This window comes from Phaseolus vulgaris, chromosome 11 (assembly GCF_000499845.2).
Source record: "Phaseolus vulgaris cultivar G19833 chromosome 11, P. vulgaris v2.0, whole genome shotgun sequence".
Taxonomy (NCBI): domain Eukaryota; kingdom Viridiplantae; phylum Streptophyta; class Magnoliopsida; order Fabales; family Fabaceae; genus Phaseolus; species Phaseolus vulgaris.
The window spans coordinates 44714833-44731347 of record NC_023749.2 but is presented as its reverse complement, the minus strand read 5'-3'; the positions used below and the strand labels follow the sequence as shown (position 1 = coordinate 44731347).

At 32.8% G+C, this 16515-nt stretch overlaps 2 protein-coding genes across 2 annotated transcripts; one reads left to right on the top strand and one right to left on the bottom strand.

The window, feature by feature from the left end:
- Nucleotides 1-6284: 6284 nt before the first annotated feature.
- On the top strand, nucleotides 6285-11138 carry LOC137807925 (protein IQ-DOMAIN 10-like). Its single transcript, XM_068608821.1, has 6 exons — nucleotides 6285-6320; nucleotides 7799-7884; nucleotides 8714-8890; nucleotides 9269-9538; nucleotides 10161-10274; nucleotides 10724-11138. The coding sequence occupies exons 2-6, from the start codon at nucleotides 7810-7812 to the stop codon at nucleotides 10982-10984; spliced, it is 897 nt and encodes a 298-aa protein (XP_068464922.1). The 5' UTR covers nucleotides 6285-6320; nucleotides 7799-7809; the 3' UTR covers nucleotides 10985-11138.
- A 1955-nt stretch (nucleotides 11139-13093) lies between these two features.
- On the bottom strand, nucleotides 13094-15882 carry LOC137807844 (transcription factor TCP3-like). Its single transcript, XM_068608707.1, has 2 exons — nucleotides 13583-15882; nucleotides 13094-13490 (listed from the first exon to the last, which is right to left on the bottom strand). The coding sequence occupies exon 1, from the start codon at nucleotides 14764-14766 to the stop codon at nucleotides 13621-13623; it is 1146 nt and encodes a 381-aa protein (XP_068464808.1). The 5' UTR covers nucleotides 14767-15882; the 3' UTR covers nucleotides 13094-13490; nucleotides 13583-13620.
- Between the last annotated feature and the right edge of the window lie 633 nt (nucleotides 15883-16515).

Genomic DNA, 16515 nt, shown 5'->3' with positions numbered 1-16515 from the left:
GGTTGAGACGTATTTCTGGAACATGCCTCACTTCCTTCAATTCAAGCTTGTTTCTTGTGTATGTTAGTAACACGATATCACCAATACCTACAATCTTGCTTGTAACATGGTTTCCGATTTTCACAGTACCATAGTCATCTTTCTTGTAATTTGAAAAGAAATCTTCATGTGGACTTACTTGAAAAGAGGCACCAGAATCAACAATCCAAGAGCAATCACCATATGCAAAATTTAGGTAATTGTCTTCTCCAATAAGAAAAAGATCATCGTCAACGACGACGACTGTGGTTGGAGAACAATCCTTCTTCTTTGGATCAACTAAGTTTGGATGGACAATTCTGACTTTATGATATCTCTTCAGAGATCTGCATTCAAATCTCTTATGACCTTCTTTGCTACAATAATAGCATATTGTTCTTGTGTGATATTGAGAATGACCTTTGGCTTTGCTTTTGTTTCTTCCACGAGATTCATTTTTCCCACGGGTTTCACCTCTTCCTCGCTTCTCAATAACATTTGTTTCATGTTAAAAATTTGTACCTCTTTCTTTCGTTCTAGATTCTTCATTCAACAAATTGTCTGAAATAGTGTTCATTGAGATCTTCCCATCAGGGATTGAGTTACTGAGCATGACTACTAGTGTGTCCCAACTCTTAGGCAACGAACTGAGTAGCAAAACTGCTTGCAACTCATCCTTAATCTTCATATCTATCTTTGTCAATTGATTGACAAGACCCTTAAATGAAATTAAGTGCTTCATCATACTTTGACCATCCGTGTAGTCAAGTTTTACCAGTCTTCAAACAAGAGATGCTTTATTTCTTGGAGTTTTCTTTTGAATCAAGATTCAAGTTTTGACCATAACTCATAAGCATTTGTGTATGTGGAAACATGCTCAAACAAAATTCTATCAATATACTTTCGAATCATTGCAACATTTTTTCGATTCAAAAGTTCTCAATCTTTATGACTCTTACCTTCTGGCTTGTCTATGAAAGAAATGGGCTCATGCATATCCTTACAATATAAGTGATCCTCCATCATGGGCTTCCAATAGAAATAGTTGTTTGTTGTTAACTTGAACATGTCTCCATCATAAATGGCTCCTTCCATCTTGTATCAGAACCAAAATCTAATACCATTGTTGGGAAAATCAGAATTAATTCTCCCTCTTTGGTGTAGATACAAAATGGGTACTTGCAAAAGCAATAAGCAAATAATAGAAAATAGAGCAAATAGAATAATGACATTGAGAATTTTTAACGTGGGAAAATTTCCTCAACTTGAGAAATAAAAACTCATGGGACCTAGTCCAAAAGATGTCTCCACTATGAAAATAGGATTACAATATTTGTTTCTCTCACTCTGTGAGGATAACACTCAATCTCGCCTAACAAGGATGGAATACAACGTCTCTCTAGCCTTTCAGTAGGATTTCTAATCTCACACTATGGTGGATATCAACTCTCTCTTTTACTCTCTATGTTGCTCTCCTCACTTGCTTGCTTTTATCTTCCTCACAAGTTCCCTTTATATAGAGAATGAGATGAAGGCTTATCACATAAAGAGATAGTGGGTAATTAAATCTCATCACATTTTCAAGAGAGAGTTATAATTCCAAGACTTTTGGAATGACCATCATTGAATTTATTCAATGGATCAGTTATCAAGATTCATTGGTCATGGTCCCCATTAGAATAAGGAGGGATTCCCAACAATCTGAGATTTTTTTAAGGAAAAAATTGTGATAGAGTTGAGTTATAAACGAACAATACCTTGAAAAGCGTTATTAACTCTAACGATATTATCTCAATGTACTTAAGTCAGAACATTGATGTCGTTTATGGGAATCAAAAAATGTTTCAAAGACAAATCTTCATTCTCTAAAAAAATGGAAAAATGGTTTCAAAAACAAATCTTAATTTCCTTAGAACTCGACTAATAATAGACTTTTTCTAGTACGTCCAATAATGTCTCTCGTCTATCTCGGATCGCTTAGAAATCGATACTAATGACAATTTAAAAAAATATTTTTTTCCTAACTTTTCGAAATTATCATATAAAATGCCGGACTGCATAAATATATGAAAATGGAAAAATTGTTTCGAACACCAGAAAAAGACTTTCAATATAAAACGGTTAAACTGCCATGAATTGAACTAACTCAATCAGTAGTAAAATAAAGAAGACTTAGAGAATGTGCAACAGCATAAACAAGCACATCACATCATTTGCGATTTATATACGGAGAAGATTGAGCAAACAATATGTATTTACAAGAAAACAGTATATACGAAGCAGCCTTCAGTATTGTTTCAACCATTTACACAAGAAAACAGAACATAAATTGAAATCAGAACTCTAACATATTTGATAATGTACTTCAATAATTAATACTAGTGAAAATACACGTGTTATAAAAAAATTGTATTCACATTTTTTTATTATGCTATCTTATTTTAATGAGTTGAGTTTAGTATTTATATTAATTTTTAAATTTAATAAATGTATTTAAAAACAATATTTGTTCTATTATTTTCTACATTTAATATGTATGATTTATAATTTGAATGAAAATAATGTTGGGGAATGATTAACATAATTTTACTCTCACTTAACTTTTAATCATAGTTTTCTTTGAATGCTATTATGAATAAATTTTTGGTTTTAAATAAGATTAATCTAATTAGGTTTATTTGGACCTAAGAAGTTATTACTGTTAATCTGGAATTTTTAGTCACAATAGATGTTTAATTCATCTTATAATAGACGATCTAGTGGTTATATAGGAGTATACAGTTTGGCGACTCATATGCTAAGGCATAACTAAAGAAAACACCTCAACAACATAAAGTTCAATAAAAATGAAGGTGAATGAATAATTTGATGTGAATGTCTTAGACTATACAACTTGATAGAAGCATTTGTTGCATTGATGCACATGTCTCATAGAAACATTTACTAATGTGGGTGGGCCTCATCAATGAAAGTCCAAGTTACTTCTCTAAATCAAAAAGGAAAACAAATTATGAGTAAAAGAATTAGAGAATAAAATCTATAATATATCATAAACAGAATTGAAAGCAAATCATATAGAAAAAACAAAGAAATAGAATATGTAACAAAATAGGAAACAAATATGAAAATTTTAAAAAATTGAAAACTTAGAAATAAAACAAACAATATCTCAAACAAAATATAATTCAAAATCCAAGAAGAAAAGTAACTTTTAAATAGATAGAAGCTTTGAGGAGAAATTATCGAATTCGACTTTGGGAGATGCTCATAGAACAAAGCATTTATGTTTTCTTATTTTCTTATTTGTAATTCTTTCATTTTGTCTTCACATGGAAGATTAAACTCTTCTAGATTGATTCTCTTGTGATTTCGCAATGAATTATGATATTTTGTACAATTAAAGTTTTATTCTTTAGTGTAACTAGTTGCGCTAGATGATATGGTCTTTTTGAGTTCTAATTTTTGTTATTGGAATTTTTTTTGAACGCATGTTCATGATTCAATTCAGTTCTTTAATTGGAATTCTTGTTTAGTTTGCATGAACAATCTCTTGTTTGATTAATTCAAGAGGTAAAAAACTAAAAAATCTTACGAAAGACACATAAAGACGAGTAAGATACTTAATGAATTAGTGGATGCATGTTTCGTTAATTAGATTCTATTGAATTGATTGATGCATGTTTGGTCAATTTGATCCTAATTCAAGATGGAATGAATAATGTACATGTCAAATGATGGGGAATTCATTGTTGAATGAACTTGAGACTCAATTTATTTTTTGTCTTCTTACTCTTATCTTTTATTTTCTGTTAAAACAACTACACAACCTTATTTTAATTAATTGTTCTTATTAACTACACTTGTTGTAGACAATATATGAAATCTGTCTTACTAAGATTAAAATTGAATTCATTAGGAGATGATTGACCGACCATTCTTAAGTTTTGTTCATCTCTTTTGTAGTAAAAAATCAATTTGATGGTCTACTACTTGAACACTTTTATTTGATTGAAATGATATCGATCAAGGAGTAATATAGATCATGAATTCGTGTACAAGAGAAAAAAAAAGAGCATAATTGTATTATGAAGTAGTTGAAACTCATGTAGTTATTTTTAGTGGAGGTATAATTTACTATTTTTTTGGGATGACAATTGCCCTACATTGGCCCGTCTTGTGTAGAAAATGCAAGTTGATTTTATTGGCCTATCCCGTATAATTGCTGACTCGCGGGCCAACTTGCATAAGAAATGTTTTGTTTAATTAATAAAAAATAAAATTTTGAATAACTTTGTTTTTTGTTTATTAATTAATTATTTTTCTTATTTAGATGAATTAGATAAATGATCTCACAGTATTTCTCACGACACATGCGCGGGTAAGAAAACTTATTATGATGTTATGATTTTGAATGAAATTTGAATTTTAATCGTAATAATAAATTGACTAATAAAATATTTCATTAAAGATATACATTTTTAAGGTAATACATGTAGATACATGATTACTATTCTAATTTGAAAAATATTATAATCTATGCATTTCAAAAGACAAAAAAAAAAAACTATTAAATATTAAAAACCATTATCGAATTTCGTAAAGATATTATGAATTATGGATTGAGAAGAGTTTGTTTCCTGTACTTCCATACCTTTCTTCTTGCATCCTATACTTCAAACAATACTCAAATTATCCTTTAATATTTTTTATTTAATTCTTTTTCTTTAATTTTAGAATGTGTAATTTAGAGACTTCCCGAGTTATAGAATCTGAAAGTTGATATTTGTGTTTTAGATTGTACAATATTCTAGATTACACAAACCAAAATACAAATTGTACTTCATATTATATAATTTGGAATGAATAATTTTAGAATTTTTTAGAATATGAGGCAGCAGGAAGAAATTATAGGACTGCAAAAAAAATTTATAGATTTTTAAGATATGTGGGTCCGTCTGTCCTATTTCGCACTAAGCCCAAACAGACCGCAAGTTATGTAGGATGAACCTAAATGGGTCAACAAATTGAATTAGACAGTCCATTCCGCATGACCCACCGCATTAACATCCCTATTTTTTTATTGTTTTGATAGATCCGTAATAATTACATAATTCAAAATTATGTAATTTTTAAAATTTAATGAAAAATAGACAAAAGTATAAAACGTGTACACAAAAAATAAATAAAAAATCTATATATTATTGTAAATCTTTATTATATTAAGACGTGCTTCCGTATATGAGTATTCATATTTCTATTACACTAATATATATATATATATATATATATATATATAATTTTGTAATTTTTATAGTTTTAGTATTTTTATGAATAGTTAATTGAAAGATAATAAAAAAATTAATATGTATATGTATATAATTTTGTAAAAATAGTATTAAAAAACTATATAACCATTATTTTTAAAAGGAGAAAGTTATTTAATTATTTCAAATAAAAAAATATTTAATTATTTATTATATTAAATAAATAAATTATGTTTTGTTTATTAAAAGATAATAACAAAGAAAGTTACCAAATGTGGTATCCATCTCAATAAAATGGCATATATTATAATTGTTTTAGCAGAATTCAACTATCTTAAATAAGGTGAGTCATCTCATTTTTCTTAAAATTAAATTCACGGCCATAAAGTTTTTAAAATAATAGAGAAAATAAAAATTAGTACTTTTTCACTTCTTTTTATTTGTCTTTTAAAATTTTCTATATAGAAAATAATAAATTTTCTTGATTTTAATAAAATAGTCATAAATTTTTGCTTCATTCTTTTTACTTTCTGCACCAAAATAAACACATAATATAAATTAGTTAAAGATTAAGTAAAGAATAGGAATACAATTGAAAAAAAATATCAATTTTATCTTAAACCTTAAAATAATTAATAAATAAAAGTAAAAAGTTTCAAAGAAATACAATAAATAAAAAAGTGGTGGGGATACCAATTTTACCTCATTACCTTCTGTTTTTTATTGTTCCCCAAATAGTAAACATACAATTGCACACACAAAAATATCAATGTATAATGAATTGTTACTTAGATATGATTGTGATTTCATTTTCAGAAAATACATTGGGATATAGGTGACTAGCTTTCATTACCTTTCTGGAGACTACTGATCTTCCAAGAGATTAAACATCTTCTTCAGTGTGGTTGGTTTGTCACTTTGCCATGAACTTTTTATGGGTTTGTCTTTGATGAACCAAGTGTTATATAAAGTGCTTGTCCACTTTTCATCCTCTCTAAGCAACCTCTTCTTTTTTTTGTGCCTTTACTTCTCTTATTGGTATGTTCCCTTTACCATTTCCATTGTTTTGCATCTTTCTATTGAGTTGTGCATGTTCTTGTAGATTTGCATTGTTGGATAATGCTTCTAATTTAGAATTGTCAAAGGAGGAAATTCAATCTACTTCAAACTATTATAAATTAGTATGAGCTTAGATGTGTTATCCTCCCAATTTCTTTTACATATATATGAATTAGTATATAAATAAAAATCACTCATGAAATAGAAACCAATTTTTAGAAACAAAAAATAATTAGTTGTTATAGTGATAAGATTAGAGATGATTTTATAGACTAAATTTTTTTTGGTTTCTAAATTAGTTTCTATTATTGTTAAATGGTTTCTAAATTGGTATCTAATTAGCAACCAAGATTTTTGCTACCAAATTTAAAAACTAAATAATTGGTTGTTAAAACCTTGGTTGCTAATTAGATACTTAGAAACCATTTAATAATAATAAAAACTAATTTAGAAACCATCTTTTTGTAGTTTCTAAAATGGTCTCTAATTTAGTTAATATAACAACTAATTATTTTTGGTATCTAATAATTAGTTTCTATTTCATGTTTTTCTTGTAGTAAATATTGTTTTTTAATTTTATTATATTTTATAATCCTAAAATTTCCGTATACCAATCAAAATATCTTGACACTTTTAAAATATCTTCTAATGATTCGTCATTAATAATGAACAACTTAAATAAATTTATCAAGCCGTCTTTATCCATTATCTAAATAAATGCATTTTTTTATAAAAGAATAAAATAAAATTAAAGAGTATTTTAAGAATATTTCAATCCTTATACACAAAAGAAATCATATTCAGAAGGGTATTCCTAGTCCCTCCAAAGTTACAAACATTTTTTTTCTCCTATTCTAACTTGTGTTAAATTGACCATCATCTTAACCCATTTAAGAAAATTAAGAAGATAATAAAAAATTAAAAATTTAAATAAAAATAAATAAATAATTTAAAATTTAAGTTGTATTATTAAATTTTAATTTTAGATATAAGTATTTAAAATATAAATAAATAAATATAAACTATAATATATGTATGTTTTTTAAAACGTAATATTATCTTTATTTTTTAATATAATCATTGTTTTACAATGGGAATACATGGATTCTCAGCAGTTTGGTGCTATACATATATGTCGTACACGTTAAAGGGTAATTTTTCATCAAGTTTAGATTTTATAATTTCATTGTTTTATATCTCTATGTATAATATTACAATATCAATGATTGGTAGAAGTTAGTGTTCACTATAAAGCCATTCCCGTCCCAACTTAGTCATGTCCATTAGTTTCACACTGGTTGTAGTTTATCAATTTCTATAACAGGATTATGAATTATTATATTCTTCAGGGAAATATGAGTGAACTGTGCATAAAAATAATGTTGGAATAAATCGATTAAAATCTGATGAGTTTATGCAAGAGGATCACCAACCAATTAATAGAATTTTCTTTGCAGGTGCAGAAATTATGAGTCCAAAGAAATGGTTTAGGACGATTCTTAGGTTGAAGAAACGGAAGGAAGATAAATCGGAACAAGCTAAGGTTATTTCTTTTTTTGTCTATACAATATGATATTATGATATTGGGTATTCTATAAGGGTCTGTTACTTAGGTGAAGAGGGGAATTTTAGTATATCAATACGTAAGAAATGGTCAATTAAAACTGTGTTAAAGTTTTTAGACGGTCCGAATTTATTTTAAAATATAGTATGGTTTCTCTTCAATGTTTATAGACGGTCCGAATTGAAATTCATTAATACTTCAATGTTTATCTTCTATAGCCGCATATAACCGCAGAAAGTGTTGATTCTCTTATATTTTTGTTTGTGTGATAGAAATTGTAAGTGAATTTGTTGAACTAAATGATATCGTGTGTGGAATCGTGATAATTTTAATAAAAGATTATGAGAAATTAAAGTAACATGAAAAATGAGAATGATATCAAATTTTTTTAGGTGGAAAATCCCTTTAAATAGAGGTAAAAAAAAATCAGCGACGAGAGAGTCTAAATTTCCACTATAATGACACTGGGAGTACAATGAATTCTTCTCAGACTAATAGATAAATAGCTCAAAAACAAATTTTCTCTATATAGGTTAAACACTTACACCCAAGAGAAGAAATAAAGAGCATAAAAGGAAAGAGGAAACAAGTGTATATGGTTGTTTGTTGGATTACATTGTTTGAAGGAAACCACTATATATAATGGTTCTAAGAAAACGGTAACTAACCTCCTAATTATGTCAAGAAAACGGCAAAGGCGAGTCATATCCCACAAAATTATTAAAGTAGTTGTTCTTGAAATGTATAGTATTACCATTCTTGACACATCTGTAGCATTCTGAATTCTCTCTGCCACACTTTTGAGTAGGTGCAATCCACCCCTGAAAAATCAAACGAGTCCTCGGAGGAGAAACAAGAAGAAACTCATGAAGAGTCTAATAGCATTCCCAGTGAAGGTTTGGTGCTACAAGAAAGGGCACTTCCCACCAGGTTCATACAAGATATTGCTGCTACTCGGATTCAAAATGCATTTCGTGCACTTCTGGTACATAATCTGCAGCTCAATTTTATTTTACCTTCTGAATGCAGTGCTGCAATAATAGTGGACTAAATAGATAAGGATATTTTTAAATAATTTTCTCCATAATTACTTTTCAGAATTGTTAAAGTTCTATCATATATATATCTAAATTCTTAATTTTAACTTAAGGGTATGATAAACATGCCCATGGTGACTGTTGAAAAGAATCAAATCTGCACAGTACTGCTCCAACCGTGTTCCATTAGGGTAAAGCAATGAAAAATCAACGTTTGGCACCATCTTATGAGCACTTTCTTTCTCCCATCTGGTTTTTAGATTCATTTGTTCTTCATAAAGCCTTTTAGCCTAAATTTTATGAAGCACTCTTCTTTGTGTATGAAGGCAAGAAGAACATTGCACCATCTAAGGGATACTGCACTGGACTACACAATAATCATTGCACCATCAAAGGGAGCAGTGAAACTTGAGGCTACGATTCAGGATCACATGGCCAAAGAACAGACAGTAACTGCACTAAACTACATACATCTTTGGAGCAGAATGCAAGAGCAGATTAAAGCTCGCAGACTCCATATGCTATCAGAAGCCAGGATTAAGCAAAAGAAACTAGAAAACCAGTTAAAACTTGCGGCTAAGATTCATGAGCTCCAGGTATTCCTACTCTCACCTTCATCATGTTTCTTGGTTTTTGCACGAAAGTATTGCAATTTTTTTTACAAATTATGATTTTGGGTAAGAAAAAATTTCTTTTAGGAAAATGGATACACCATGTGAACGACTTAAAATGCAAGTCATATCCCAATAAATATGACTTTAGGTCAGAAACGTGAAAGTCGTGTATACTACTACGACTTTTCTAATTTTATTAAACTGAAGTTGTATGATATTTTGACAATTTTTTGAAATTAACTTTTTAAGTGAAGTTGTATGTAAGAGTCGTACGAATTTAGTTAAGTGTAAAACAACTCTACAACTTTAATTATATTATTTTATAAGATCGTAATAATCAAATCAAGTATAACTTTCATTTTAAAATCATTCACATCTACTATTTATCCATTTTAATAAAACAAATATCCAAAATCGTAATTTGTTTATCCATTTTAATAAAACAAATATCTAAAATCGTAATTTGTGAAAAGAAATTAGACTACTTTTGTGAAAAAACCTTTCTTGCTTTCAACTTTTATTAACTAAAAGTACCAAACAGACCATTGTCCAAATCATTCTCTTTATGAAGAAAATATGTTTTTGTGGTAAATGTATATGCCAGGAGGAGTGGTGTGGAGGTTCTGACACAATGGAAGAGATAGTTTCCAGGATACATCAGCGAGAAGAAGCAGCATTCAAACGAGAGCGAGCCATGGCATATGCCTTCTCTCATCAGGTACAAAACTTCAACATTTTTTCTTCTCTTAGGATTGTCACTAGTCTTGGTTTATTGATAAAACTTTATGTTTGAAACATATGCATTATTAGTACAGAAGGTTTTTTGTTACCAACCAATTACATCTTTAGTATGACTTTAATCAACTTTAAATTTTTATCAACAAATGTCTGCATAAGTATTCATGACAGAAGAAAAGGCAAGAAAAGAACAAGTCTTTCCCATACATAAATCATTTGTATTGAAACTTTCCCATTTCATTTTGAACATAGAATTAATTCTGAATTAGAAAAATTTATTTTATATCCACCTTTATAAATTTGAAACTCTTGCTAAGACCTTTATATGTTAGATGTTTTTCATCCATTTTGTTTATTCTGTTTATATTAGGGTGAAACATTTTTGTTTTCCTTTATGAAAAACTGACCCCAGTGGTGTGATTGGGCCAGTGGAGGCCCAACTGCAGGCAGTATTTGGGCCAGGCTATCTACAGCCTTGGGAAAGAAGGGTGGGGTTGGAGCTGGAAGGAGAGGTGGGTAGCAGCCCGTCCATGGGAAATCAGGGTTGGTTTTGCAGCTGACCCCATGACAAAGAAAAGCAGTGATAGCAAAGTGCCATTGTCTAATTCTGAGTTGTCAAATACAAGGCAAATTCTGAAAGGGAAAGAAAACAACATTCCAGATCTGTCTAAGACCAATCTAGCCAAATAAATCACGCTGCCTTCTCTCTCATCTCTGCTGCTCATTAATCACCTTTTATCATTCTATTTTTCTCCTTCATTTTATCTATCCTTCTTCTATTTTAAATGTGTTTTTAAAAAGGATTAAGATCATACTTAAATTTTAATTATCAATTTCCATTGTCGTATCTTATTATTTTGAAGATTACACTTCTCGAAGTTATCATATACATTGTCGAAGTAATCTTATACATTGTACGTGTCATAGCGAGATAATATAACCGTTACAGCTATATAGTTGCAGCCGCATTGCTGATGACACTTTGAAAACCTTGACCTTTGGGTAAAATTACATTTTGGGACCATTTTTCAAGGTAACAGAGGTTTGAATGTTGGCCAGAACAAGTTCTATGGTCATTGTACTAATATACGAGATGAGAAATAATTTTTCTTAGAAGATAAAATACCCAATTGACATTTTTCAATGACCATCATTGAAAATATTTATTAGACCAGAACACAGAACAAAAGTATGATTTTTGATCCCATGTCAGATACCTTCTGTTGTTTCTCTGGTTTGGAGTAGCATAATTAGGTCTCTGATGCATTTAATAAATATGATTGGATGATGATTTCCGGTAGTTTAATAGAAATAGGACGGTGAAGGTGTGTGGTGTGATTGATATTCATTAAGTACTTGCCACTTTCCACACATAGTAACCTGAGTTGTGTGATGTAGGATGGGTTGATGACCCACTAGAATTTTGTTTTTGATGTAATCTACTTATCAACAAACTTGCAGCTGCACTAAGAACCGAAAAACAATTGCCAAGATCTTGAGAGAACAAAGTTTTGTTGTTTTTTAATTCGATTATCCCCCAGAAGAAGAGCATTTCCATGTTAACATTAGGAAACATCTTTGAGGTTTTGAGATTTGCAAGGTAGGGGACCACAGACAGGTATACAAGTATCACACTTTAGTGGTACCCATGAGAGTGAACTCTTTCATAATTGAGCTTGGTTGTGCTCATCAATAATCACCCTCTCCTTTTCATGGCTCCCCCTGCAGATGTTGTTTTTTACTTTTCCCACTTGTTCTTACCTATTAGGATTTATCTACTACTCAAATCATGAGTCATGATGGACTTCTGGCATAATGATAGCCCCATCCCCCCAAACAGTTACTTCATGTTACTGCTGTAAGGCTGAAAACCAAAAGAAAAAACACCTGATATTTTTCTAGAAGCCAAGATATTTGTGGTTCAAAATTATATGGTAGAAAACCATTCATCCTACACTGCAATTTAAAGCTTTCATTTCAAACTAGACTCACTCTCTGCATTAACTAAGTGGGTCATCAAAGATGAGTTGTGGATGTTTTCCTTTATCACGTTAAGTTTTATATTCCTAATCAAGCTTTCAGTCGCTGTCATAGCATACTAAACTAGCTGAAGAACAACAATTATGACATGTGAAAGGAAAAGCAGCAAACCATACTGAATTTAGGATGTTTGCCTTTTTACCAAGCTCGGAATCGAAATCAAAATCAACTTCACGCAACGCAACCATTTCTCCTTTGTCAACAGTTTTCTACTGTTCATCGACAATGACTTCTCAGTCAAATGCTCCCAAATTCGAAGCAAGAAAGAGAAAGGTGTAATGAAGCTGTAGATTTCTTTCCAATTGTTTTTGAAGATGAGGAAGCTAGTGTCTAGTGACGGGTGGAAGGTTGCACGAGAAAGTAGTAAAAAAAGGAACAAAACAACAATCATTCTAATGCAAAGAGAACCCTCTTTCGTTTCCTTGATATGACTTAGGAATCAATAAAACAGTAATCATGCTACTACGTTTCTTTTTCACCACACTTTCTACAACATCAGATGAGAAGAAAGAAGTGATGCAATAGACAAATAGAAAGAAAAAATAAATCTAAAAAAAGTGTTATGAGAATACGATTACTTCCAATAAAAGACCATCAGTTTTCTCTCATTTGAAACAGCAGAACAACATTCTTACTTACCAAGCCAACAAATCGAAGCAAGATTCTCGTGTCGGCTTATTTTGTTTTACCCTGTTTTGTCATGGAGAGAACCCATTATTCTGCATCTGGGTCTGCACTAACTAGGAAATATACAACAACTAAGAGCAAACTAGTTCTTTTATTCAGCGAGAATGTTTCTCAAATCACTACAATAGAGTAGAAACGGAAGAAATACAGAGATGACAAAGTCACTAACAAAGGGAAACATAGCAAGAGAAATCAAATACAGATGAAACCAAATAAACAAAGTACTGCATGTTCTAGTTATTAAGCACGCAAAACACATAAAACATAAAATACCGAGGGATGCGAAGACCTGAATATCCGCCTCAGATTTTCTTCATTCCCACGGCATAGGCCATTGAAATCAACACATCAAGAAATCCAAACCCAACTCTCTTCAATTCCCATTACAGCTTGAAAATTCATTCACCCTAATACTCCAAAAGCAGGTTCTCTTCATCAACTGGATCATCTTCAATGCAACCCACAAACCCTAAAATAACATGAACAAAAATTACTGAGTAACAGAAATGAACAAGGAGGGAACCCTGCTGAGATTTCAAGAATTGGGTCGTGAGAGAGAACCTCAGGAAGAACAAAGTTGGGGTTTTTATGTGTATTAATCAATGGCGAGAATCAGAGGAAGCAGAGGACGGCTTGTCGGATACGCCGTCGTGTTCCTCTTCACCCTGAATTCGTGCTGGAATGCGGAAGCCAGAGAATCCACCACCGGCGGAGAAGCCGCCAGCGACGGAGCCCTGGTGGATCAGCGACGAGAGGTAGTGATGGTTGTGGTGGTGGTGATCGACCGAAGGGTCTATCCAAGCACGAACTGAAGGGGTGTTACTGGACTGAAGGGGTCCCCTCTGAGAAAAAAATTGGCCAAACGCCGGCGCCGGCGTGTTGAACACAAACCCACCGCCATGGCCACTGTTGCCACCAAAGAGAAACCTATGCTCCTCCGAGTGGTGGTGCTGGTGCTCCGACCAGCCGGAACCGCCGTCGAAGCCGAGCGTCGCTCCGGCGAACAGCACAGGCTCGTGGTGGCTCTGAGGCTCTTGCTGAAGCATGATAGGGTCCTGAAAGGACTGCAACGACAAACGAAGATCTTGCTGCCTCAAATCCGGTGCCGGCGGAGGGTAACTCTGAAATGACGTCGTGGTAGCTTCGACGGGAAAGAAAGTCTTGATTGTCTCAGCAATGTTATCAGTGTCCAAAGACGGTGGCAGAAAACCCGGACCACTGTTGTACTTGCTGTTGCTCATGTTAGCATTTTCACTCTCCAACTGTTGGTGAGAAAATTGTTCTTGAACTCTGGTAGCGCCGGAGACAACGTTGCTCTCGCCACGGCTGCCAAAGGCTATTGGGTCTTCTATAGAGAGAGACTTGTTGTCGCGGAGGACGATTTCCTGTTGCTGAGGCGGTTGCATTGACGTGGCCGTCGGGTTCCACGGTGGGAGCTCTGCGAGCTCGTCGATGGCCGCCTTAGCTTTTTTTATGAGCCAGTCCACCGCCTTGCTGGGGCGGTCATAGCCGAGGCGGTCCTGGACGTCGTAGAATTGGATGGCGGTGTGCGCCGCCAGGCGCACACGGCGGTCTCTGGGGCCTTTTGCAGTGCAGACCTTGCTGTGGCGGTCCTTCCGCCCGGTGGAGCGGACAATGTGGCCGCCTTGCACCTCCACGATCTCGCCGACGCCGCCGCCTCTCATCGTCGATCTCGACGGTGTTGCTGTTTGGTGAAGGAGAAGGTGGTTCTGTGATTCTCCCATCTTTCTCGCATGTTCGGTTGAAGTAAGCGCGGAAGGCGGTGGTGGAAGAGGAGGGAGGAAAGAGCGTTTCTTTGGTAGCTGAAGTGGGTTTAAGAGCTCCGTGTTGTAAGATTGTTGTTCATGTTGTCGTTGTTGATGATGGAGGTGTTGAAATTGGTGGGTATGAGATTGGTGTTGGTCATGTTGCTTTTCTCCTTCTTCTTCCTCCTGGGTTGTTACATGTATTGTGTTGAAGACCAGATTTTGATGGTGAGATTGATGCTGAAGATGAAGGTGATGATGATGATGATGATGATGATGGTGATTCCTGTGAGGATCCAGAGTCAGAGCCTTGTTGGTGTTGAGATTTTCCTCTTCCAGCTTTTGATGAAGCCTTGCACTTATTCCTAATGGGTTAATGATTCCTTACACTCCCAGCTTTGTTTGTTTCCACTCTCACCTTCTTGTTGCTTGTGCAACTGCCACAACTCTGAAACTTGGTTCTGCTTCTTCCAAAAGTTCATGCCATTCAATTTTCCCACTTCCATCACTCTCTGCCAAGCAAACTAAACTAAACATAACCAAACCAAGAATGTTATAGCAACACCCTTTTCAGCCTAACCCATCTTTTCTCTCAGTGTGTGTGTTTTTTTTTTTTTATCTCTCTCCACACAGCAGTTTTTGCCTTTTTGCTAATTGAGCTCCTTTTTTACACTTATGTAATGTAGTAACGAAAGTGGAAGCAGAATACGGTTGGGTTGGTTAATACCCTCTTGGTCTTGGGCAAACCACCTTAAGTGGTGTCGTGTTGCAAAGTTTTGAACAGATTTTCCTCCATATAAGAGCACATAGGCAGACAGGAGATAACAGTTATAGGGAAGAGGAATTCATTCTGGCCCTATGGGAGGCCTTCTTGATTGCAGTGGTAAAGGTGACAGTGTTTGGTCGGAATGGAGGTGTTAAATATCCGTGACTGCATCACTGCCCCTCTTTCAGATGTTGTTCTTATACCACGCTACACAACACACTACACTACACACTACACACTACACAACACACAACACACCACATAATACACATCACAACCAACACCCAATTTTCATTCCCTCTTTCCACTTTCACCAATTCACTCAAACTTTCACTTTCTTCATTTCCTTTTTTTTTTTTACATGAACAAACCTTAAATATATTTACTCTTTTTATCATAAATTCTACCATGATATAAGGTCATTTAAACATTTAGTTAGGAGCTTAATTCCAACTTCATTTCTGAAAAAAAAATTAACTAGGAAATATTGGAAAACGGCTTACATATTTATATTAATATATACTAGAGTACTGATTATTTGACACCAAATTACTTCTATGTGTAATATAGAACAAAGGAAAAGTGGATGTCCAAAAATCATTTCTCTATATACTAATATAACTTCTTTTTGTCTACTCTTAAGCATGGTTTGAAAGATAAATTTATAAAGAAGTAATCAAATATCAAAAAAAAAAAAAAAAAGTAAAGAATTAGTATAAATTGTCAGTTAATTAATAATATATTGAACGGAAATTGTTGGAATATTACTTGAGTTTGGTTATTATGGGGAAAATTCAAGTCAAAACATAAAAAAGAAGTAACTTTAAACTTTGTCCATGAATTTTGAGAATTTTACTTTTATATGTATAAAATAAAAATAAAAGGGGAGTGTGTTTGTCTAGATGCTCTTTGAGGGATAGATCCCTTACATGCCTCCACCACACCTTTCGAAAGGGACACCC

Excerpts from the sequence above, each read along its gene's own strand:
- LOC137807844 (XM_068608707.1), bottom strand. The coding sequence starts at position 14,766 with ATGGGAGAATCACAGAACCACCTTCTCCTTCACCAAACAGCAACACCG.
- LOC137807925 (XM_068608821.1), top strand. The coding sequence starts at position 7,810 with ATGAGTCCAAAGAAATGGTTTAGGACGATTCTTAGGTTGAAGAAACGG. Across the intron at positions 8,891-9,268 it reads ATGCATTTCGTGCACTTCTG|GCAAGAAGAACATTGCACCA; the intron begins GTACATAATCTG and ends TTGTGTATGAAG. Across the intron at positions 10,275-10,723 it reads CATATGCCTTCTCTCATCAG|TGGAGGCCCAACTGCAGGCA; the intron begins GTACAAAACTTC and ends TGATTGGGCCAG.